This window comes from Entelurus aequoreus, linkage group LG17 (assembly GCF_033978785.1).
Source record: "Entelurus aequoreus isolate RoL-2023_Sb linkage group LG17, RoL_Eaeq_v1.1, whole genome shotgun sequence".
Taxonomy (NCBI): Eukaryota; Metazoa; Chordata; class Actinopteri; order Syngnathiformes; family Syngnathidae; genus Entelurus; species Entelurus aequoreus.
The window spans coordinates 1,251,413-1,275,540 of NC_084747.1; the positions used below are offsets into that span (position 1 = coordinate 1,251,413).

The following is a 24,128-nucleotide window of genomic DNA, read 5'->3' on the forward strand; positions in this document are numbered from 1 at the left end:
CATGCGTCAAGTATCAAAATATTATAGTCTGTGATGTGTATCTGTAAAATGTGTGAAAAAATGCTAGCATGCTAATGTTAGCATAAATCCAGTACCAAAATATGACATTTACTACAAAAAAAAGAGAAAGCCCACTAATGTTAGCATACTATCAGGTAGCATTCATCATGTGACAAAATATTTGACTCTGAGGTGTAGACTTGCAACATTTGCATAAATTGCTATCACGCTAATGTTATGCTAAAATGCTAACTGTAGCATGCATCGAGTACCAAAATATATTACTCTGCAATGTGTACCTGGAACATTTCTTTAAAATGCTAGCATGCTAACATTAGCATAAATCAAGTAGAAAAATGTGACTATAAAATATATCATGCTGAAGTTTTAGCATCATAAGATTAGCATGCTATTTATTCTTTAGCTAATTTAGCAGCTACTCAATCATATTTTCTTACTTGACGGATGCTACCCTGTTAGCATGCTAACAATAGTTGGCTAGCTTTTTCAGCAAATGTTCTAGGTACACTCCAGGGTCATGTTTTCCTACTTGATGCATGCTAACGTTAGCATGATAGCTTTTTTTTGGGACAAATTTTGCAGGTATACATCGCAGCGTCAAATATTTTGTGACTTGACGAATGCTACCTGTTAGCATGCTAACGCTAGTAGGCTTCTTTTTTTTTTTAGCAAATGTTATAGGTATATACCAGTTTCACATTTTGGTACTTGATGTATGCTAATGTTAGCATGCTAGCATGCTTAACAAATTTCTGCAGCACTCACCTCAGAGTAATATATTTTGGCACTGAAACGCTTGCTACAGTTAGCATTTTAGCATGAGCATGCTAGTGTTTTTGAAGCTAATTTAGCAGGTGTCATACATTTCACTAATGCTATTGTTAGCATAGTACCGTTAGCATGCCAGCTTTTGTGGCTCATATTTTTTGTTACTCGACGCTGTCCGGCTGGCGTGCTAACTGTTAGCATTTCTCCCGCCCAGACCCTAAGTAAAATGTTACCATGGCAACGTCTGGTCTGGCGGTCGGCGTAGTACCCGTGCCCGCAGGCGGGGGTGCAGTAGCCCTCCATCAGGTAGGCGGGCGGTGCGCAGGCCCGGCAGCGTCCCACGTCGTCGCACAGCGAGCAGTCGGTGGAGCACGCTGCAAGGGTCAAAGGTCAAAGGTGGGTTTGCCCCGCCCCCGCGGCGCCGACTTACGTTGGCAGGCGTGGGCGAAGGCGTCCAGGAAGTAGCCACGCCCACATCGCAGCACGCAGCGACCCCGCAGGATGGCGTGCGGCGGCTGGCATCGCAGGCAGTGGGCGGGGCCGTCGCACTCCATGCAGAGATCATCGCAGCCTGCAGACAGGAGGCGTCACTCGCTCAGGAGGGGGAGGAGCTTAGCGAAAGAAGTTTGATTTGGGCTCGCAATACATCGGAACCTCGGGGAAAAACACCATTCAAAGATCATCTAATGACGGGGTAACTACAAAAAAGCTTGTCAAAGATCCTTAGTGTGACAGGAGCGCCCTGCTCTTTTGGAGACATTGCTTCCAAAACACAAGTCAAAGATCCTCTATACAACAGAGCAAGCCTGCAAAAATGCTTGCCAAAGATCATCTATGCGACGGGAGTGCTCCGCTGTTAGGAAAAAAAACGTCAAAAAGGGGAAACTGTTTTTAAGGATGGACTGCAAAAAAGCTTGCCAAAGATCCTCTATATGACAGGAGTGCTCCACTGTTTTTAAGGACAATACTTCAAAAACACGACTCAAAGATCCTGGATACGACAATATTGATCTGCTTTTTTAACGACCAACTAAATAAAACACTATTCAAAGATCATCTATTGAAGGGGAAGTTGTTTTTGAGGCTCAACTACAAAAAAGCTTGCCAAAGATCATCTATACGACGGGAGTGCTCCGCTGTTAGGAAAAAAACGTCAAAAACACGACTCAAAGATCTTCTATACGAGAGTAGTGCTGCGCTGTTTTTGAGGACCTACTAAAAAAAAAACACTATTCAAAGATCATCTATTGAAGGGGAAACTGTTTTTAAGGATGGACTGCAAAAAAGCTTGCCAAAGATCCTCTATATGACAGGAGTGCTCCACTGTTTTTAAGGACGACACTTCAAAAACACGACTCAAAGATCCTGGATACGACTATATTGATCTGCTTTTTTAATGACCAACTAAATAAAACACTATTCAAAGATCATCTATTGAAGGGGAAGTTGTTTTTGAGGATCAGATGCAAAAATGCTTGCCAAAGATCCTCTATATGACAGGAGTGCTCCACTGTTTTTAAGGACTCCAAAAACACGACTCAAAGATCCTGGATACGACAATATTGATCTGCTTTTTTAACGACCAACTAAATAAAACACTATTCAAAGATCATCTATTGAAGGGGAAGTTGTTTTTGAGGCTCAACTACAAAAAAGCTTGTCAAAGATCATTAGTGTGACAGGAGCGCCCTGCTCTTTTGGAGACATTGCTTCAAAAACACAAGTCAAAGATCCTCTATACAACAGGCTTGCTCTGTTGTATAGAGGATGGACTGCAAAAAAGCTTGCCAAAGATCATCTATACGACGGGAGTGCTCCGCTGTTAGGAAAAAAACATCAAAAACACGACTCAAAGATCTTCTATACGAGAGTAGTGCGCCGCTGTTTTTGAAGACCTACTAAGAAAAAAAACACTATTCAAAGATCATCTATTGAAGGGGAAACTGTTTTTAAGGATCGACTGCAAAAATGCTTGCCAAAGATCCTCTATATGACAGGAGTGCTCCACTGTTTTTAAGGACGACACTCCAAAACATGACTCAAAGATCCTGGATATGACAGGAGAGGCCTGCTTTTTTAACGACCAACTAAATAAAACACTATTCAAAGATCATCTATTGAAGGGGAAGTTGTTTTTGAGGATCAGATGCAAAAATGCTTGTCAAAGATCCTCTATACAACAGGCTTGCTCTGTTGTATAGAGGATGGACTGCAAAAATGCTTGCCAAAGATCATCTATACGACGGGAGTGCTCCGCTGTTAGGAAAAAAACGTCGAAAACACGACTCAAAGATCTTCTATACGAGAGTAGTGCTCCGCTGTTTTTGAGGACCTACTAAAAAAAAAAACACTATTCAAAGATCATCTATTGAAGGGGAAACTGTTTTTAAGGATGGACTGCAAAAAAGCTTGCCAAAGATCCTCTATATGACAGGAGTGCTCCACTGTTTTTAAGGACAATACTTCAAAAACACGACTCAAAGATCCTGGATATGACAGGAGAGGCCTGCTTTTTTAACGACCAACTAAATAAAACACTATTCAAAGATCATCTATTGAAGGGGAAGTTGTTTTTGAGGATCAGATGCAAAAAAGCTTGCCAAAGATCCTTTATATGACAGGAGTGCTCCACTGTTTTTAAGGACGACACTCAAAAACACAACTCAAAGATCCTGGATACGACAGTAGTGATCTGTTTTTATTTTTATTTAAAAAAAAACACTATTCAAAGATCATCTATTGAAGGGGAAATATTTTTGAGGATGAGATGCAAAAATGCTTGCCAAAGATCCTCTATAACAGTTGGCATTTGAGTGCAAGTGAGAGTGGTGTGATGGGTGTACCCACCCAGGCAGGTGTCCCCGTCCTGGTACCACCCTGGTGGACACTTGTGGGTGCACACCCCGTCATGCAGCACATGTCCTTCCATGCACTGCGAGCAGTCGGTGGGCTGAGGACCCGTGCAGGCGTTGCAGCTCCAGTCGCACTCTGACACAAACAACACAACAACAACACAACAACACAACACTGAGCTTGACAAAGGTTGTCGATGATGCGTTGCCATGGCGACAGCGGCACACCTGTGCAGGTGCGCGTGGTGGCGTTGAGGAAGTACTGCTGGGCACACGTGTCGTACTGACACTCCCCAAACTGCAGCACCTTGGCGGGGTCACGGCATGACGTACACGATCCCCCCGCGTCACACCTCAGGCATTGATGCTCGCACGCTGACGACAACAACACAACAACAACACAACGTCAACAAATAAACTATGCTAACATTGTCAACAAATAAACTATGCTAACATTGTCAACAAATAAACTATGCTAACATTGTCAACAAATAAACTATGCTAACATTGTCAACAAATAAACTATGCTAACATTGTCAACAAATAAACTATGCTAACCTTGTCAACAAATAAACTATGCTAACATTGTCAACAAATAAACTATGCTAACATTGTCAACAAATAAACTATGCTAACATTGTCAACAAATAAACTATGCTAACATTGTCAACAAATAAACTATGCTAACATTGTCAACAAATAAACTATGCTAACGTTGTCAACAAATAAACTATGCTAACATTGTCAACAAATAAACTATGCTAACATTGTCAACAAATAAACTATGCTAACATTGTCAACAAATAAACTATGCTAACATTGTCAACAAATAAACTATGCTAACCTTGTCAACAAATAAACTATGCTAACATTGTCAACAAATAAACTATGCTAACATTGTCAACAAATAAACTATGCTAACATTGTCAACAAATAAACTATGCTAACATTGTCAACAAATAAACTATGCTAACCTTGTCAACAAATAAACTATGCTAACATTGTCAACAAATAAACTATGCTAACATTGTCAACAAATAAACTATGCTAACCTTGTCAACAAATAAACTATGCTAACATTGTCAACAAATAAACTATGCTAACATTGTCAACAAATAAACTATGCTAACATTGTCAACAAATAAACTATGCTAACATTGTCAACAAATAAACTATGCTAACATTGTCAACAAATAAACCATGCTAACATTGTCAACAAATAAACCATGCTAACATTGTCAACAAATAAACTATGCTAACATTGTCAACAAATAAACTATGCTAACATTGTCAACAAATAAACAATGCTAACCTTGTCAACAAATAAACAATGCTAACATTGTCAACAAATAAACTATGCTAACATTGTCAACAAATAAACTGTGCTAACATTGTCAACAAATAAACTATGCTAACATTGTCAACAAATAAACTATGCTAACCTTGTCAACAAATAAACTATGCTAACATTGTCAACAAATAAACTATGCTAACATTGTCAACAAATAAACTATGCTAACATTGTCAACAAATAAACTATGCTAACATTGTCAACAAATAAACTATGCTAACATTGTCAACAAATAAACTATGCTAACATTGTCAACAAATAAACTATGCTAACATTGTCAACAAATAAACTATGCTAACATTGTCAACAAATAAACTATGCTAACATTGTCAACAAATAAACCATGCTAACATTGTCAACAAATAAACCATGCTAACATTGTCAACAAATAAACTATGCTAACATTGTCAACAAATAAACTATGCTAACATTGTCAACAAATAAACAATGCTAACCTTGTCAACAAATAAACAATGCTAACATTGTCAACAAATAAACTATGCTAACATTGTCAACAAATAAACTGTGCTAACATTGTCAACAAATAAACTATGCTAACATTGTCAACAAATAAACTATGCTAACATTGTCAACAAATAAACTATGCTAACCTTGTCAACAAATAAACTATGCTAACATTGTCAACAAATAAACTATGCTAACATTGTCAACAAATAAACTATGCTAACATTGTCAACAAATAAACTATGCTAACATTGTCAACAAATAAACTATGCTAACATTGTCAACAAATAAACTATGCTAACATTGTCAACAAATAAACCATGCTAACATTGTCAACAAATAAACCATGCTAACATTGTCAACAAATAAACTATGCTAACATTGTCAACAAATAAACTATGCTAACATTGTCAACAAATAAACAATGCTAACCTTGTCAACAAATAAACAATGCTAACATTGTCAACAAATAAACTATGCTAACATTGTCAACAAATAAACTGTGCTAACATTGTCAACAAATAAACTATGCTAACATTGTCAACAAATAAACTATGCTAACCTTGTCAACAAATAAACTATGCTAACATTGTCAACAAATAAACTATGCTAACATTGTCAACAAATAAACTATGCTAACCTTGTCAACAAATAAACTATGCTAACATTGTCAACAAATAAACTATGCTAACATTGTCAACAAATAAACTATGCTAACATTGTCAACAAATAAACTATGCTAACATTGTCAACAAATAAACTATGCTAACATTGTCAACAAATAAACCATGCTAACATTGTCAACAAATAAACCATGCTAACATTGTCAACAAATAAACTATGCTAACATTGTCAACAAATAAACTATGCTAACATTGTCAACAAATAAACAATGCTAACCTTGTCAACAAATAAACAATGCTAACATTGTCAACAAATAAACTATGCTAACATTGTCAACAAATAAACTGTGCTAACATTGTCAACAAATAAACTATGCTAACATTGTCAACAAATAAACTATGCTAACCTTGTCAACAAATAAACTATGCTAACATTGTCAACAAATAAACTATGCTAACATTGTCAACAAATAAACTATGCTAACATTGTCAACAAATAAACTATGCTAACATTGTCAACAAATAAACTATGCTAACATTGTCAACAAATAAACTATGCTAACATTGTCAACAAATAAACCATGCTAACATTGTCAACAAATAAACCATGCTAACATTGTCAACAAATAAACTATGCTAACATTGTCAACAAATAAACTATGCTAACATTGTCAACAAATAAACAATGCTAACCTTGTCAACAAATAAACAATGCTAACATTGTCAACAAATAAACTATGCTAACATTGTCAACAAATAAACTGTGCTAACATTGTCAACAAATAAACTATGCTAACATTGTCAACAAATAAACTATGCTAACCTTGTCAACAAATAAACTATGCTAACATTGTCAACAAATAAACTATGCTAACATTGTCAACAAATAAACTATGCTAACCTTGTCAACAAATAAACTATGCTAACATTGTCAACAAATAAACTATGCTAACATTGTCAACAAATAAACTATGCTAACATTGTCAACAAATAAACTATGCTAACATTGTCAACAAATAAACTATGCTAACATTGTCAACAAATAAACTATGCTAACATTGTCAACAAATAAACCATGCTAACATTGTCAACAAATAAACCATGCTAACATTGTCAACAAATAAACTATGCTAACATTGTCAACAAATAAACTATGCTAACATTGTCAACAAATAAACAATGCTAACCTTGTCAACAAATAAACAATGCTAACATTGTCAACAAATAAACTATGCTAACATTGTCAACAAATAAACTGTGCTAACATTGTCAACAAATAAACTATGCTAACATTGTCAACAAATAAACTATGCTAACCTTGTCAACAAATAAACTATGCTAACATTGTCAACAAATAAACTATGCTAACATTGTCAACAAATAAACTGTGCTAACATTGTCAACAAATAAACTATGCTAACATTGTCAACAAATAAACTATGCTAACCTTGTCAACAAATAAACTATGCTAACATTGTCAACAAATAAACTATGCTAACATTGTCAACAAATAAACTATGCTAACATTGTCAACAAATAAACTATGCTAACATTGTCAACAAATAAACTATGCTAACATTGTCAACAAATAAACTATGCTAACATTGTCAACAAATAAACTATGCTAACCTTGTCAACAAATAAACTATGCTAACATTGTCAACAAATAAACTATGCTAACATTGTCAACAAATAAACTATGCTAACATTGTCAACAAATAAACTATGCTAACATTGTCAACAAATAAACTATGCTAACATTGTCAACAAATAAACTATGCTAACATTGTCAACAAATAAACAAGGTGTCACTCACCCTGACAGACGCCATGGCCGTTGTCATGGTAACCAAGGGGACACCTGGCGGCACACACTCCTGAGGGCAACAGGACATTGGGGGCGTGGCAGGAAGTGCAAGCAAGAGGCCCCGCCCCCCTGCAGGACTCACAGGAGGCGTGGCATCCTAGTGGAGAAAACATGTTAAATACACAATAGAGACTTGTTGCCAAAACCAATAGAGTTCTTGTCCTGCCACCTTACAACAACTAATTGCTGACATTTCAAAGAGAAGTTTAACATTTGAAAAACAAGTTGCGAAGAAACGGAAGCTAGTTTTGAACACCTTAGAGTGTAAACAACAAGCTAATGTTAGCATCTTGTGTCAAGTAGCTTCCAAAAATCAATAGAGTTCTTGCCCTGCCACCTTACAACAACTAATTGCTGACATTTCAAAGAGAAGTTTAACATTTTAAAAACAAGTTGCGAAGAAACGGAAGCTAGTTTTGAACACCTTAGAGTGTAAACAACAAGCTAATGTTAGCATCTTGGGTCAAGTAGCTTCCAAAAATCAATAGAGTTCTTGTCCTGCCACCTTACAACAACTAATTGCTGACATTTCAAAGAGAAGTTTAACATTTTAAAAACAAGTTGCGAAGAAACGGAAGCTAGTTTTGAACACCTTAGAGTGTAAACAACAAGCTAATGTTAGCATCTTGGGTCAAGTAGCTTCCAAAAATCAATAGAGTTCTTGCCCTGCCACGGCACAACAACTAATTGCTGACATTTCAAAGAGAAGTTTAACATTTTAAAAACAAGTTGCGAAGAAACGGAAGCTAGTTTTGAACACCTTAGAGCGTAAACAACAAGCTAATGTTAGCATCTTGTGTCAATTAGCTTCTAAAAATCAATAGAGTTCTTGCCCTGCCACCTTACAACAACTAATTGCTGACATTTCAAAGAGAAGTTTAACATTTTAAAAACAAGTTGCGAAGAAACGGAAGCTAGTTTTGAACACCTTAGAGCGTAAACAACAAGCTAATGTTAGCATCTTGTGTCAATTAGCTTCTAAAAATCAATAGAGTTCTTGCCCTGCCACGGCACAACAACTAATTGCTGACATTTCAAAGAGAAGTTTAACATTTTAAAAACAAGTTGCGAAGAAACGGAAGCTAGTTTTGAACATCTTGGAGTGTAAACAACAAGCTAATGTTAGCATCTTGTGTCAATTTGCTTCTAAAAATCAATAGAGTTCTTGCCCTGCCACCTTACAACAACTAATTGCTGACATTTCAAAGAGAAGTTTAACATTTTAAAAACAAGTTGCGAAGAAACGGAAGCTAGTTTTGAACACCTTAGAGTGTAAACAACAAGCTAATGTTAGGATCTTGGGTCAAGTAGCTTTCAAAAATCAATAGAGTTCTTGTCCTGCCACCTTACAACAACTAATTGCTGACATTTCAAAGAGTAGTTTAACATTTTAAAAACAAGTTGCGAAGAAACGGAAGCTAGTTTTGAACACCTTAGAGTGTAAACAACAAGCTAATGTTAGCATCTTGTGTCAATTAGCTTCTAAAAATCAATAGAGTTCTTGCCCTGCCACCTTACAACAACTAATTGCTGACATTTCAAAGAGAAGTTTAACATTTTAAAAACAAGTTGCGAAGAAACGGAAGCTAGTTTTGAACACCTTAGAGTGTAAACAACAAGCTAATGTTAGCATCTTGTGTCAATTAGCTTCTAAAAATCAATAGAGTTCTTGCCCTGCCACCTTACAACAACTAATTGCTGACATTTCAAAGAGAAGTTTAACATTTTAAAAACAAGTTGCGAAGAAACGGAAGCTAGTTTTGAACACCTTAGAGTGTAAACAACAAGCTAATGTTAGCATCTTGTGTCAATTAGCTTCTAAAAATCAATAGAGTTCTTGCCCTGCCACCTTACAACAACTAATTGCTGACATTTCAAAGAGAAGTTTAACATTTTAAAAACAAGTTGCGAAGAAACGGAAGCTAGTTTTGAACACCTTAGAGTGTAAACAACAAGCTAATGTTAGGATCTTGGGTCAAGTAGCTTTCAAAAATCAATAGAGTTCTTGTCCTGCCACGGCACAACAACTAATTGCTGACATTTCAAAGAGTAGTTTAACATTTTAAAAACAAGTTGCGAAGAAATGGAAGCTAGTTTTGAACACCTTAGAGTGTAAACAACAAGCTAATGTTAGCATCTTGTGTCAATTAGCTTCTAAAAAATCAATAGAGTTCTTGTCCTGCCACCTTACAACAACTAATTGCTGACATTTCAAAGAGAAGTTTAACATTTTAAAAACAAGTTGCGAAGAAACGGAAGCTAGTTTTGAACACCTTAGAGTGTAAACAACAAGCTAATGTTAGCATCTTGGGTCAAGTAGCTTTCAAAAATCAATAGAGTTCTTGCCCTGCCACCTTACAACAACTTATTGCTGACATTTCAAAGAGAAGTTTAACATTTTAAAAACAAGTTGCGAAGAAACGGAAGCTAGTTTTGAACACCTTAGAGTGTAAACAACAAGCTAATGTTAGCATCTTGTGTCAATTAGCTTCTAAAAATCAATAGAGTTCTTGCCCTGCCACCTTACAACAACTAATTGCTGACATTTCAAAGAGAAGTTTAACATTTTAAAAACAAGTTGCGAAGAAACGGAAGCTAGTTTTGAACACCTTAGAGTGTAAACAACAAGCTAATGTTAGCATCTTGGGTCAAGTAGCTTCCAAAAATCAATAGAGTTCTTGTCCTGCCACCTTACAACAACTAATTGCTGACATTTCAAAGAGAAGTTTAACATTTTAAAAACAAGTTGCGAAGAAACGGAAGCTAGTTTTGAACACCTTAGAGTGTAAACAACAAGCTAATGTTAGCATCTTGGGTCAAGTAGCTTCCAAAAATCAATAGAGTTCTTGCCCTGCCACGGCACAACAACTAATTGCTGACATTTCAAAGAGAAGTTTAACATTTTAAAAACAAGTTGCGAAGAAACGGAAGCTAGTTTTGAACACCTTAGAGCGTAAACAACAAGCTAATGTTAGCATCTTGTGTCAATTAGCTTCTAAAAATCAATAGAGTTCTTGCCCTGCCACCTTACAACAACTAATTGCTGACATTTCAAAGAGAAGTTTAACATTTTAAAAACAAGTTGCGAAGAAACGGAAGCTAGTTTTGAACACCTTAGAGCGTAAACAACAAGCTAATGTTAGCATCTTGTGTCAATTAGCTTCTAAAAATCAATAGAGTTCTTGCCCTGCCACGGCACAACAACTAATTGCTGACATTTCAAAGAGAAGTTTAACATTTTAAAAACAAGTTGCGAAGAAACGGAAGCTAGTTTTGAACACCTTAGAGCGTAAACAACAAGCTAATGTTAGCATCTTGTGTCAATTAGCTTCTAAAAATCAATAGAGTTCTTGCCCTGCCACCTTACAACAACTAATTGCTGACATTTCAAAGAGAAGTTTAACATTTTAAAAACAAGTTGCGAAGAAACGGAAGCTAGTTTTGAACATCTTGGAGTGTAAACAACAAGCTAATGTTAGCATCTTGTGTCAATTTGCTTCTAAAAATCAATAGAGTTCTTGCCCTGCCACCTTACAACAACTAATTGCTGACATTTCAAAGAGAAGTTTAACATTTTAAAAACAAGTTGCGAAGAAACGGAAGCTAGTTTTGAACACCTTAGAGTGTAAACAACAAGCTAATGTTAGGATCTTGGGTCAAGTAGCTTTCAAAAATCAATAGAGTTCTTGCCCTGCCACCTTACAACAACTAATTGCTGACATTTCAAAGAGAAGTTTAACATTTTAAAAACAAGTTGCGAAGAAACGGAAGCTAGTTTTGAACACCTTAGAGTGTAAACAACAAGCTAATGTTAGCATCTTGTGTCAATTAGCTTCTAAAAAATCAATAGAGTTCTTGTCCTGCCACCTTACAACAACTAATTGCTGACATTTCAAAGAGTAGTTTAACATTTTAAAAACAAGTTGCGAAGAAACGGAAGCTAGTTTTGAACACCTTAGAGTGTAAACAACAAGCTAATGTTAGCATCTTGTGTCAATTAGCTTCTAAAAATCAATAGAGTTCTTGCCCTGCCACCTTACAACAACTAATTGCTGACATTTCAAAGAGAAGTTTAACATTTTAAAAACAAGTTGCGAAGAAACGGAAGCTAGTTTTGAACACCTTAGAGTGTAAACAACAAGCTAATGTTAGGATCTTGGGTCAAGTAGCTTTCAAAAATCAATAGAGTTCTTGTCCTGCCACGGCACAACAACTAATTGCTGACATTTCAAAGAGTAGTTTAACATTTTAAAAACAAGTTGCGAAGAAATGGAAGCTAGTTTTGAACACCTTAGAGTGTAAACAACAAGCTAATGTTAGCATCTTGTGTCAATTAGCTTCTAAAAAATCAATAGAGTTCTTGTCCTGCCACCTTACAACAACTAATTGCTGACATTTCAAAGAGAAGTTTAACATTTGAAAAACAAGTTGCGAAGAAACGGAAGCTAGTTTTGAACACCTTAGAGTGTAAACAACAAGCTAATGTTAGCATCTTGTGTCAAGTAGCTTCCAAAAATCAATAGAGTTCTTGCCCTGCCACCTTACAACAACTAATTGCTGACATTTCAAAGAGAAGTTTAACATTTTAAAAACAAGTTGCGAAGAAACGGAAGCTAGTTTTGAACACCTTAGAGTGTAAACAACAAGCTAATGTTAGCATCTTGGGTCAAGTAGCTTCCAAAAATCAATAGAGTTCTTGTCCTGCCACCTTACAACAACTAATTGCTGACATTTCAAAGAGAAGTTTAACATTTTAAAAACAAGTTGCGAAGAAACGGAAGCTAGTTTTGAACACCTTAGAGTGTAAACAACAAGCTAATGTTAGCATCTTGGGTCAAGTAGCTTCCAAAAATCAATAGAGTTCTTGCCCTGCCACGGCACAACAACTAATTGCTGACATTTCAAAGAGAAGTTTAACATTTTAAAAACAAGTTGCGAAGAAACGGAAGCTAGTTTTGAACACCTTAGAGCGTAAACAACAAGCTAATGTTAGCATCTTGTGTCAATTAGCTTCTAAAAATCAATAGAGTTCTTGCCCTGCCACCTTACAACAACTAATTGCTGACATTTCAAAGAGAAGTTTAACATTTTAAAAACAAGTTGCGAAGAAACGGAAGCTAGTTTTGAACACCTTAGAGCGTAAACAACAAGCTAATGTTAGCATCTTGTGTCAATTAGCTTCTAAAAATCAATAGAGTTCTTGCCCTGCCACGGCACAACAACTAATTGCTGACATTTCAAAGAGAAGTTTAACATTTTAAAAACAAGTTGCGAAGAAACGGAAGCTAGTTTTGAACATCTTGGAGTGTAAACAACAAGCTAATGTTAGCATCTTGTGTCAATTTGCTTCTAAAAATCAATAGAGTTCTTGCCCTGCCACCTTACAACAACTAATTGCTGACATTTTAAAGAGAAGTTTAACATTTTAAAAACAAGTTGCGAAGAAACGGAAGCTAGTTTTGAACACCTTAGAGTGTAAACAACAAGCTAATGTTAGGATCTTGGGTCAAGTAGCTTTCAAAAATCAATAGAGTTCTTGTCCTGCCACCTTACAACAACTAATTGCTGACATTTCAAAGAGAAGTTTAACATTTGAAAAACAAGTTGCGAAGAAACGGAAGCTAGTTTTGAACACCTTAGAGTGTAAACAACAAGCTAATGTTAGCATCTTGGGTCAAGTAGCTTCCAAAAATCAATAGAGTTCTTGCCCTGCCACGGCACAACAACTAATTGCTGACATTTCAAAGAGAAGTTTAACATTTTAAAAACAAGTTGCGAAGAAACGGAAGCTAGTTTTGAACATCTTGGAGTGTAAACAACAAGCTAATGTTAGCATCTTGTGTCAATTAGCTTCTAAAAATCAATAGAGTTCTTGCCCTGCCACCTTACAACAACTAATTGCTGACATTTCAAAGAGAAGTTTAACATTTTAAAAACAAGTTGCGAAGAAACGGAAGCTAGTTTTGAACACCTTAGAGTGTAAACAACAAGCTAATGTTAGGATCTTGGGTCAAGTAGCTTTCAAAAATCAATAGAGTTCTTGTCCTGCCACCTTACAACAACTAATTGCTGACATTTCAAAGAGTAGTTTAACATTTTAAAAACAAGTTGCGAAGAAACGGAAGCTAGTTTTGAACACCTTAGAGTGTAAACAACAAGCTAATGTTAGCATCTTGTGTCAATTAGCTTCTAAAAATCAATAGAGTTCTTGCCCTGCCACCTTACAACAACTAATTGCTGACATTTCAAAGAGAAGTTTAACATTTTAAAAACAAGTTGTGAAGAAACGGAAGCTAGTTTTGAACACCTTAGAGTGTAAACAACAAGCTAATGTTAGGATCTTGGGTCAAGTAGCTTTCAAAAATCAATAGAGTTCTTGTCCTGCCACGGCACAACAACTAATTGCTGACATTTCAAAGAGTAGTTTAACATTTTAAAAACAAGTTGCGAAGAAATGGAAGCTAGTTTTGAACACCTTAGAGTGTAAACAACAAGCTAATGTTAGCATCTTGTGTCAATTAGCTTCTAAAAAATCAATAGAGTTCTTGTCCTGCCACCTTACAACAACTAATTGCTGACATTTCAAAGAGAAGTTTAACATTTTAAAAACAAGTTGCGAAGAAACGGAAGCTAGTTTTGAACACCTTAGAGTGTAAACAACAAGCTAATGTTAGCATCTTGGGTCAAGTAGCTTTCAAAAATCAATAGAGTTCTTGCCCTGCCACCTTACAACAACTTATTGCTGACATTTCAAAGAGAAGTTTAACATTTTAAAAACAAGTTGCGAAGAAACGGAAGCTAGTTTTGAACACCTTAGAGTGTAAACAACAAGCTAATGTTAGCATCTTGTGTCAATTAGCTTCTAAAAATCAATAGAGTTCTTGCCCTGCCACCTTACAACAACTAATTGCTGACATTTCAAAGAGAAGTTTAACATTTTAAAAACAAGTTGCGAAGAAACGGAAGCTAGTTTTGAACACCTTAGAGTGTAAACAACAAGCTAATGTTAGCATCTTGGGTCAAGTAGCTTCCAAAAATCAATAGAGTTCTTGTCCTGCCACCTTACAACAACTAATTGCTGACATTTCAAAGAGAAGTTTAACATTTTAAAAACAAGTTGCGAAGAAACGGAAGCTAGTTTTGAACACCTTAGAGTGTAAACAACAAGCTAATGTTAGCATCTTGGGTCAAGTAGCTTCCAAAAATCAATAGAGTTCTTGCCCTGCCACGGCACAACAACTAATTGCTGACATTTCAAAGAGAAGTTTAACATTTTAAAAACAAGTTGCGAAGAAACGGAAGCTAGTTTTGAACACCTTAGAGCGTAAACAACAAGCTAATGTTAGCATCTTGTGTCAATTAGCTTCTAAAAATCAATAGAGTTCTTGCCCTGCCACCTTACAACAACTAATTGCTGACATTTCAAAGAGAAGTTTAACATTTTAAAAACAAGTTGCGAAGAAACGGAAGCTAGTTTTGAACACCTTAGAGCGTAAACAACAAGCTAATGTTAGCATCTTGTGTCAATTAGCTTCTAAAAATCAATAGAGTTCTTGCCCTGCCACGGCACAACAACTAATTGCTGACATTTCAAAGAGAAGTTTAACATTTTAAAAACAAGTTGCGAAGAAACGGAAGCTAGTTTTGAACACCTTAGAGCGTAAACAACAAGCTAATGTTAGCATCTTGTGTCAATTAGCTTCTAAAAATCAATAGAGTTCTTGCCCTGCCACCTTACAACAACTAATTGCTGACATTTCAAAGAGAAGTTTAACATTTTAAAAACAAGTTGCGAAGAAACGGAAGCTAGTTTTGAACATCTTGGAGTGTAAACAACAAGCTAATGTTAGCATCTTGTGTCAATTTGCTTCTAAAAATCAATAGAGTTCTTGCCCTGCCACCTTACAACAACTAATTGCTGACATTTCAAAGAGAAGTTTAACATTTTAAAAACAAGTTGCGAAGAAACGGAAGCTAGTTTTGAACACCTTAGAGTGTAAACAACAAGCTAATGTTAGGATCTTGGGTCAAGTAGCTTTCAAAAATCAATAGAGTTCTTGCCCTGCCACCTTACAACAACTAATTGCTGACATTTCAAAGAGAAGTTTAACATTTTAAAAACAAGTTGCGAAGAAACGGAAGCTAGTTTTGAACACCTTAGAGTGTAAACAACAAGCTAATGTTAGCATCTTGTGTCAATTAGCTTCTAAAAAATCAATAGAGTTCTTGTCCTGCCACCTTACAACAACTAATTGCTGACATTTCAAAGAGTAGTTTAACATTTTAAAAACAAGTTGCGAAGAAACGGAAGCTAGTTTTGAACACCTTAGAGTGTAAACAACAAGCTAATGTTAGCATCTTGTGTCAATTAGCTTCTAAAAATCAATAGAGTTCTTGCCCTGCCACCTTACAACAACTAATTGCTGACATTTCAAAGAGAAGTTTAACATTTTAAAAACAAGTTGCGAAGAAACGGAAGCTAGTTTTGAACACCTTAGAGTGTAAACAACAAGCTAATGTTAGGATCTTGGGTCAAGTAGCTTTCAAAAATCAATAGAGTTCTTGTCCTGCCACGGCACAACAACTAATTGCTGACATTTCAAAGAGTAGTTTAACATTTTAAAAACAAGTTGCGAAGAAATGGAAGCTAGTTTTGAACACCTTAGAGTGTAAACAACAAGCTAATGTTAGCATCTTGTGTCAATTAGCTTCTAAAAAATCAATAGAGTTCTTGTCCTGCCACCTTACAACAACTAATTGCTGACATTTCAAAGAGAAGTTTAACATTTTAAAAACAAGTTGCGAAGAAACGGAAGCTAGTTTTGAACACCTTAGAGTGTAAACAACAAGCTAATGTTAGCATCTTGTGTCAAGTAGCTTCCAAAAATCAATAGAGTTCTTGCCCTGCCACGGCACAACAACTAATTGCTGACATTTCAAAGAGAAGTTTAACATTTTAAAAACAAGTGGCGAAGAAACGGAAGCTAGTTTTGAACATCTTGGAGTGTAAACAACAAGCTAATGTTAGCATCTTGTGTCAATTAGCTTCTAAAAATCAATAGAGTTCTTGCCCTGCCACCTTACAACTAATTGCTGACATTTCAAAGAGAAGTTTAACATTTTAAAAACAAGTTGCGAAGAAACGGAAGCTAGTTTTGAACACCTTAGAGTGTAAACAACAAGCTAATGTTAGCATCTTGGGTCAAGTAGCTTTCAAAAATCAATAGAGTTCTTGTCCTGCCACCTTACAACAACTAATTGCTGACATTTCAAAGAGAAGTTTAACATTTTAAAAACAAGTTGCGAAGAAACGGAAGCTAGTTTTGAACACCTTAGAGTGTAAACAACAAGCTAATGTTAGCATCTTGTGTCAAGTAGCTTCCAAAAATCAATAGAGTTCTTGCCCTGCCACGGCACAACAACTAATTGCTGACATTTCAAAGAGAAGTTTAACATTTTAAAAACAAGTTGCGAAGAAACGGAAGCTAGTTTTGAACATCTTGGAGTGTAAACAACAAGCTAATGTTAGCATCTTGTGTCAATTAGCTTCTAAAAATCAATAGAGTTCTTGCCCTGCCACCTTACAACAACTAATTGCTGACATTTCAAAGAGAAGTTTAACATTTTAAAAACAAGTTGCGAAGAAACGGAAGCTAGTTTTGAACACCTTAGAGTGTAAACAACAAGCTAATGTTAGCATCTTGGGTCAAGTAGCTTTCAAAAATCAATAGAGTTCTTGTCCTGCCACCTTACAACAACTAATTGCTGACATTTCAAAGAGAAGTTTAACATTTTAAAAACAAGTTGCGAAGAAACGGAAGCTAGTTTTGAACATCTTGGAGTGTAAACAACAAGCTAATGTTAGCATCTTGTGTCAATTAGCTTCTAAAAATCAATAGAGTTCTTGCCCTGCCACCTTACAACAACTAATTGCTGACATTTCAAAGAGAAGTTTAACATTTTAAAAACAAGTTGCGAAGAAACGGAAGCTAGTTTTGAACACCTTAGAGTGTAAACAACAAGCTAATGTTAGCATCTTGGGTCAAGTAGCTTTCAAAAATCAATAGAGTTCTTGCCCTGCCACGGCACAACAACTAATTGCTGACATTTCAAAGAGAAGTTTAACATTTGAAAAACAAGTTGCGAAGAAACGGAAGCTAGTTTTGAACACCTTAGAGTGTAAACAACAAGCTAATGTTAGCATCTTGGGTCAAGTAGCTTCCAAAAATCAATAGAGTTCTTGCCCTGCCACGGCACAACAACTAATTGCTGACATTTCAAAGAGAAGTTTAACATTTTAAAAACAAGTTGCGAAGAAACGGAAGCTAGTTTTGAACATCTTGGAGTGTAAACAACAAGCTAATGTTAGCATCTTGTGTCAATTAGCTTCTAAAAATCAATAGAGTTCTTGCCCTGCCACCTTACAACAACTAATTGCTGACATTTCAAAGAGAAGTTTAACATTTTAAAAACAAGTTGCGAAGAAACGGAAGCTAGTTTTGAACACCTTAGAGTGTAAACAACAAGCTAATGTTAGGATCTTGGGTCAAGTAGCTTTCAAAAATCAATAGAGTTCTTGTCCTGCCACCTTACAACAACTAATTGCTGACATTTCAAAGAGTAGTTTAACATTTTAAAAACAAGTTGCGAAGAAACGGAAGCTAGTTTTGAACACCTTAGAGTGTAAACAACAAGCTAATGTTAGCATCTTGTGTCAATTAGCTTCTAAAAATCAATAGAGTTCTTGCCCTGCCACCTTACAACAACTAATTGCTGACATTTCAAAGAGAAGTTTAACATTTTAAAAACAAGTTGCGAAGAAACGGAAGCTAGTTTTGAACACCTTAGAGTGTAAACAACAAGCTAATGTTAGCATCTTGTGTCAAGTAGCTTCCAAAAATCAATAGAGTTCTTGCCCTGCCACGGCACAACAACTAATTGCTGACATTTCAAAGAGAAGTTTAACATTTTAAAAACAAGTTGCGAAGAAACGGAAGCTAGTTTTGAACACCTTAGAGTGTAAACAACAAGCTAATGTTAGCATCTTGTGTCAAGTAGCTTCCAAAAATCAATAGAGTTCTTGCCCTGCCACGGCACAACAACTAATTGCTGACATTTCAAAGAGAAGTTTAACATTTTAAAAACAAGTTGCGAAGAAACGGAAGCTAGTTTTGAACATCTTGGAGTGTAAACAACAAGCTAATGTTAGCATCTTGTGTCAATTAGCTTCTAAAAATCAATAGAGTTCTTGCCCTGCCACCTTACAACTAATTGCTGACATTTCAAAGAGAAGTTTAACATTTTAAAAACAAGTTGCGAAGAAACGGAAGCTAGTTTTGAACACCTTAGAGTGTAAACAACAAGCTAATGTTAGCATCTTGGGTCAAGTAGCTTTCAAAAATCAATAGAGTTCTTGTCCTGCCACCTTACAACAACTAATTGCTGACATTTCAAAGAGAAGTTTAACATTTTAAAAACAAGTTGCGAAGAAACGGAAGCTAGTTTTGAACACCTTAGAGTGTAAACAACAAGCTAATGTTAGCATCTTGTGTCAAGTAGCTTCCAAAAATCAATAGAGTTCTTGCCCTGCCACGGCACAACAACTAATTGCTGACATTTCAAAGAGAAGTTTAACATTTTAAAAACAAGTTGCGAAGAAACGGAAGCTAGTTTTGAACATCTTGGAGTGTAAACAACAAGCTAATGTTAGCATCTTGTGTCAATTAGCTTCTAAAAATCAATAGAGTTCTTGCCCTGCCACCTTACAACAACTAATTGCTGACATTTCAAAGAGAAGTTTAACATTTTAAAAACAAGTTGCGAAGAAACGGAAGCTAGTTTTGAACACCTTAGAGTGTAAACAACAAGCTAATGTTAGCATCTTGGGTCAAGTAGCTTCTAAAAACCAATAGAGTTCTTGTCCTGCCACCTTACAACAACTAATTGCTGACATTTCAAAGAGAAGTTTAACATTTTAAAAACAAGTTGCGAAGAAACGGAAGCTAGTTTTGAACACCTTAGAGCGTAAACAACAAGCTAATGTTAGCATCTTGTGTCAAGTAGCTTCCAAAATCATCAGAGTTCTTGCACACTTACTGAGGCAGGCCCCCTGCTGGCTGTAGTGGTCTGGGGCACACCGGGGGACACAGTGGTCGCCTAGCAACAAGGCCCCGCCTTCTTTGCACCACAAACAAACGCTGCCGATGCTCGTCTGAAGATCTGCTGTACACCTCTCACACCCCATGTTGCACCCTGAGGACATAGAATACTTCTTATTATACTACATAGTGTAGTACTATGGAGTACACCTCTCACACCCCATGTTGCACCCTGAGGACATATACTACTTCTTATTATACTACATAGTGTAGTACTATGGAGTACACCTCTCACACCCCATGTTGCACCCTGAGGACATATACTACTTCTTATTATACTACATAGTGTAGTACTATGGAGTACACCTCTCACACCCCATGTTGCACCCTGAGGACATATACTACTTCTTATTATACTACATAGTGTAGTACTATGGAGTACACCTCTCACACCCCATGTTGCACCCTGAGGACATATAATACTTCTTATTATACTACATAGTGTAGTACTATGGAGTACACCTCTCACACCCCATGTTGCACCCTGAGGACATATACTACTTCTTATTATACTACATAGTGTAGTACTATGGAGTACACCTCTCACACCCCATGTTGCACCCTGAGGACATATACTACTTCTTATTATCCTACATAGTGTACTACTATGGAGTACACCTCTCACACCCCATGTTGCACCCTGAGGACATATACTACTTCTTATTATACTACATAGTGTAGTACTATGGAGTACACCTCTCACACCCCATGTTGCACCCTGAGGACATATACTACTTCTTATTATACTACATAGTGTAGTACTATGGAGTACACCTCTCACACCCCATGTTGCACCCTGAGGACATATACTACTTCTTATTATACTACATAGTGTAGTACTATGGAGTACACCTCTCACACCCCATGTTGCACCCTGAGGACATATACTACTTCTTATTATACTACATAGTGTAGTACTATGGAGTACACCTCTCACACCCCATGTTGCACCCTGAGGACATATACTACTTCTTATTATACTACATAGTGTAGTACTATGGAGTACACCTCTCACACCCCATGTTGCACCCTGAGGACATATACTACTTCTTATTATACTACATAGTGTAGTACTATGGAGTACACCTCTCACACCCCATGTTGCACCCTGAGGACATATACTACTTCTTATTATACTACATAGTGTAGTACTATGGAGTACACCTCTCACACCCCATGTTGCACCCTGAGGACATATAATACTTCTTATTATACTACATAGTGTAGTACTATGGAGTACACCTCTCACACCCCATGTTGCACCCTGAGGACATATACTACTTCTTATTATACTACATAGTGTAGTACTATGGAGTACACCTCTCACACCCCATGTTGCACCCTGAGGACATATACTACTTCTTATTATCCTACATAGTGTACTACTATGGAGTACACCTCTCACACCCCATGTTGCACCCTGAGGACATATACTACTTCTTATTATACTACATAGTGTAGTACTATGGAGTACACCTCTCACACCCCATGTTGCACCCTGAGGACATATACTACTTCTTATTATACTACATAGTGTAGTACTATGGAGTACACCTCTCACACCCCATGTTGCACCCTGAGGACATATACTACTTCTTATTATACTACATAGTGTAGTACTATGGAGTACACCTCTCACACCCCATGTTGCACCCTGAGGACATATACTACTTCTTATTATACTACATAGTGTAGTACTATGGAGTACACCTCTCACACCCCATGTTGCACCCTGAGGACATATACTACTTCTTATTATACTACATAGTGTAGTACTATGGAGTACACCTCTCACACCCCATGTTGCACCCTGAGGACATATACTACTTCTTATTATACTACATAGTGTAGTACTATGGAGTACACCTCTCACACCCCATGTTGCACCCTGAGGACATATACTACTTCTTATTATACTACATAGTGTAGTACTATGGAGTACACCTCTCACACCCCATGTTGCACCCTGAGGACACATACTACTTCTTATTATACTACATAGTGTAGTACTATGGAGTACACCTCTCACACCCCATGTTGCACCCTGAGGACATATACTACTTCTTATTATACTACATAGTGTAGTACTATGGAGTACACCTCTCACACCCCATGTTGCACCCTGAGGACATATACTACTTCTTATTATACTACATAGTGTAGTACTATGGAGTACACCTCTCACACCCCATGTTGCACCCTGAGGACATATACTACTTCTTATTATACTACATAGTGTACTACTATGGAGTACACCTCTCACACCCCATGTTGCACCCTGAGGACATATACTACTTCTTATTATACTACATAGTGTAGTACTATGGAGTACACCTCTCACACCCCATGTTGCACCCTGAGGACATATACTACTTCTTATTATACTACATAGTGTAGTACTATGGAGTACACCTCTCACACCCCATGTTGCACCCTGAGGACATATACTACTTCTTATTATACTACATAGTGTAGTACTATGGAGTACACCTCTCACACCCCATGTTGCACCCTGAGGACATATACTACTTCTTATTATACTACATAGTGTAGTACTATGGAGTACACCTCTCACACCCCATGTTGCACCCTGAGGACATATACTACTTCTTATTATACTACATAGTGTAGTACTATGGAGTACACCTCTCACACCCCATGTTGCACCCTGAGGACATATACTACTTCTTATTATACTACATAGTGTAGTACTATGGAGTACACCTCTCACACCCCATGTTGCACCCTGAGGACACATACTACTTCTTATTATACTACATAGTGTAGTACTATGGAGTACACCTCTCACACCCCATGTTGCACCCTGAGGACATATAATACTTCTTATTATACTACATAGTGTAGTACTATGGAGTACACCTCTCACACCCCATGTTGCACCCTGAGGACATATACTACTTCTTATTATACTACATAGTGTAGTACTATGGAGTACACCTCTCACACCCCATGTTGCACCCTGAGGACATATACTACTTCTTATTATACTACATAGTGTAGTACTATGGAGTACACCTCTCACACCCCATGTTGCACCCTGAGGACATATACTACTTCTTATTATACTACATAGTGTAGTACTATGGAGTACACCTCTCACACCCCATGTTGCACCCTGAGGACACATACTACTTCTTATTATACTACATAGTGTAGTACTATGGAGTACACCTCTCACACCCCATGTTGCACCCTGAGGACATATACTACTTCTTATTATACTACATAGTGTAGTACTATGGAGTACACCTCTCACACCCCATGTTGCACCCTGAGGACATATACTACTTCTTATTATACTACATAGTGTAGTACTATGGAGTACACCTCTCACACCCCATGTTGCACCCTGAGGACATATACTACTTCTTATTATACTACATAGTGTAGTACTATGGAGTACACCTCTCACACCCCATGTTGCACCCTGAGGACATATAATACTTCTTATTATACTACATAGTGTAGTACTATGGAGTACACCTCTCACACCCCATGTTGCACCCTGAGGACATATACTACTTCTTATTATACTACATAGTGTAGTACTATGGAGTACACCTCTCACACCCCATGTTGCACCCTGAGGACATATACTACTTCTTATTATACTACATAGTGTAGTACTATGGAGTACACCTCTCACACCCCATGTTGCACCCTGAGGACATATACTACTTCTTATTATACTACATAGTGTAGTACTATGGAGTACACCTCTCACACCCCATGTTGCACCCTGAGGACATATACTACTTCTTATTATACTACATAGTGTACTACTATGGAGTACACCTCTCACACCCCATGTTGCACCCTGAGGACATATACTACTTCTTATTATACTACATAGTGTAGTACTATGGAGTACACCTCTCACACCCCATGTTGCACCCTGAGGACATATACTACTTCTTATTATACTACATAGTGTAGTACTATGGAGTACACCTCTCACACCCCATGTTGCACCCTGAGGACATATACTACTTCTTATTATACT

The 24,128-nt window shown here is 36.8% G+C and overlaps 1 protein-coding gene across 1 annotated transcript in view; it reads right to left on the reverse strand.

The window, feature by feature from the left end:
• The window catches only part of fras1 (Fraser extracellular matrix complex subunit 1), a 121,459-nt gene extending 101,269 nt beyond the window's left edge, over window positions 1-20,190 (reverse strand). The window contains exons 1-6 of the mRNA XM_062024313.1: window positions 20,043-20,190; window positions 7,897-8,043; window positions 3,870-4,016; window positions 3,637-3,777; window positions 1,220-1,360; window positions 1,023-1,163 (exon numbers count right to left, since the gene is read on the reverse strand). Coding sequence (XP_061880297.1) covers window positions 1,023-1,163; window positions 1,220-1,360; window positions 3,637-3,777; window positions 3,870-4,016; window positions 7,897-8,043; window positions 20,043-20,190 — 865 coding nt within the window. The remainder of the gene's footprint in view (window positions 1-1,022; window positions 1,164-1,219; window positions 1,361-3,636; window positions 3,778-3,869; window positions 4,017-7,896; window positions 8,044-20,042) is intronic.
• Between the last annotated feature and the right edge of the window lie 3,938 nt (window positions 20,191-24,128).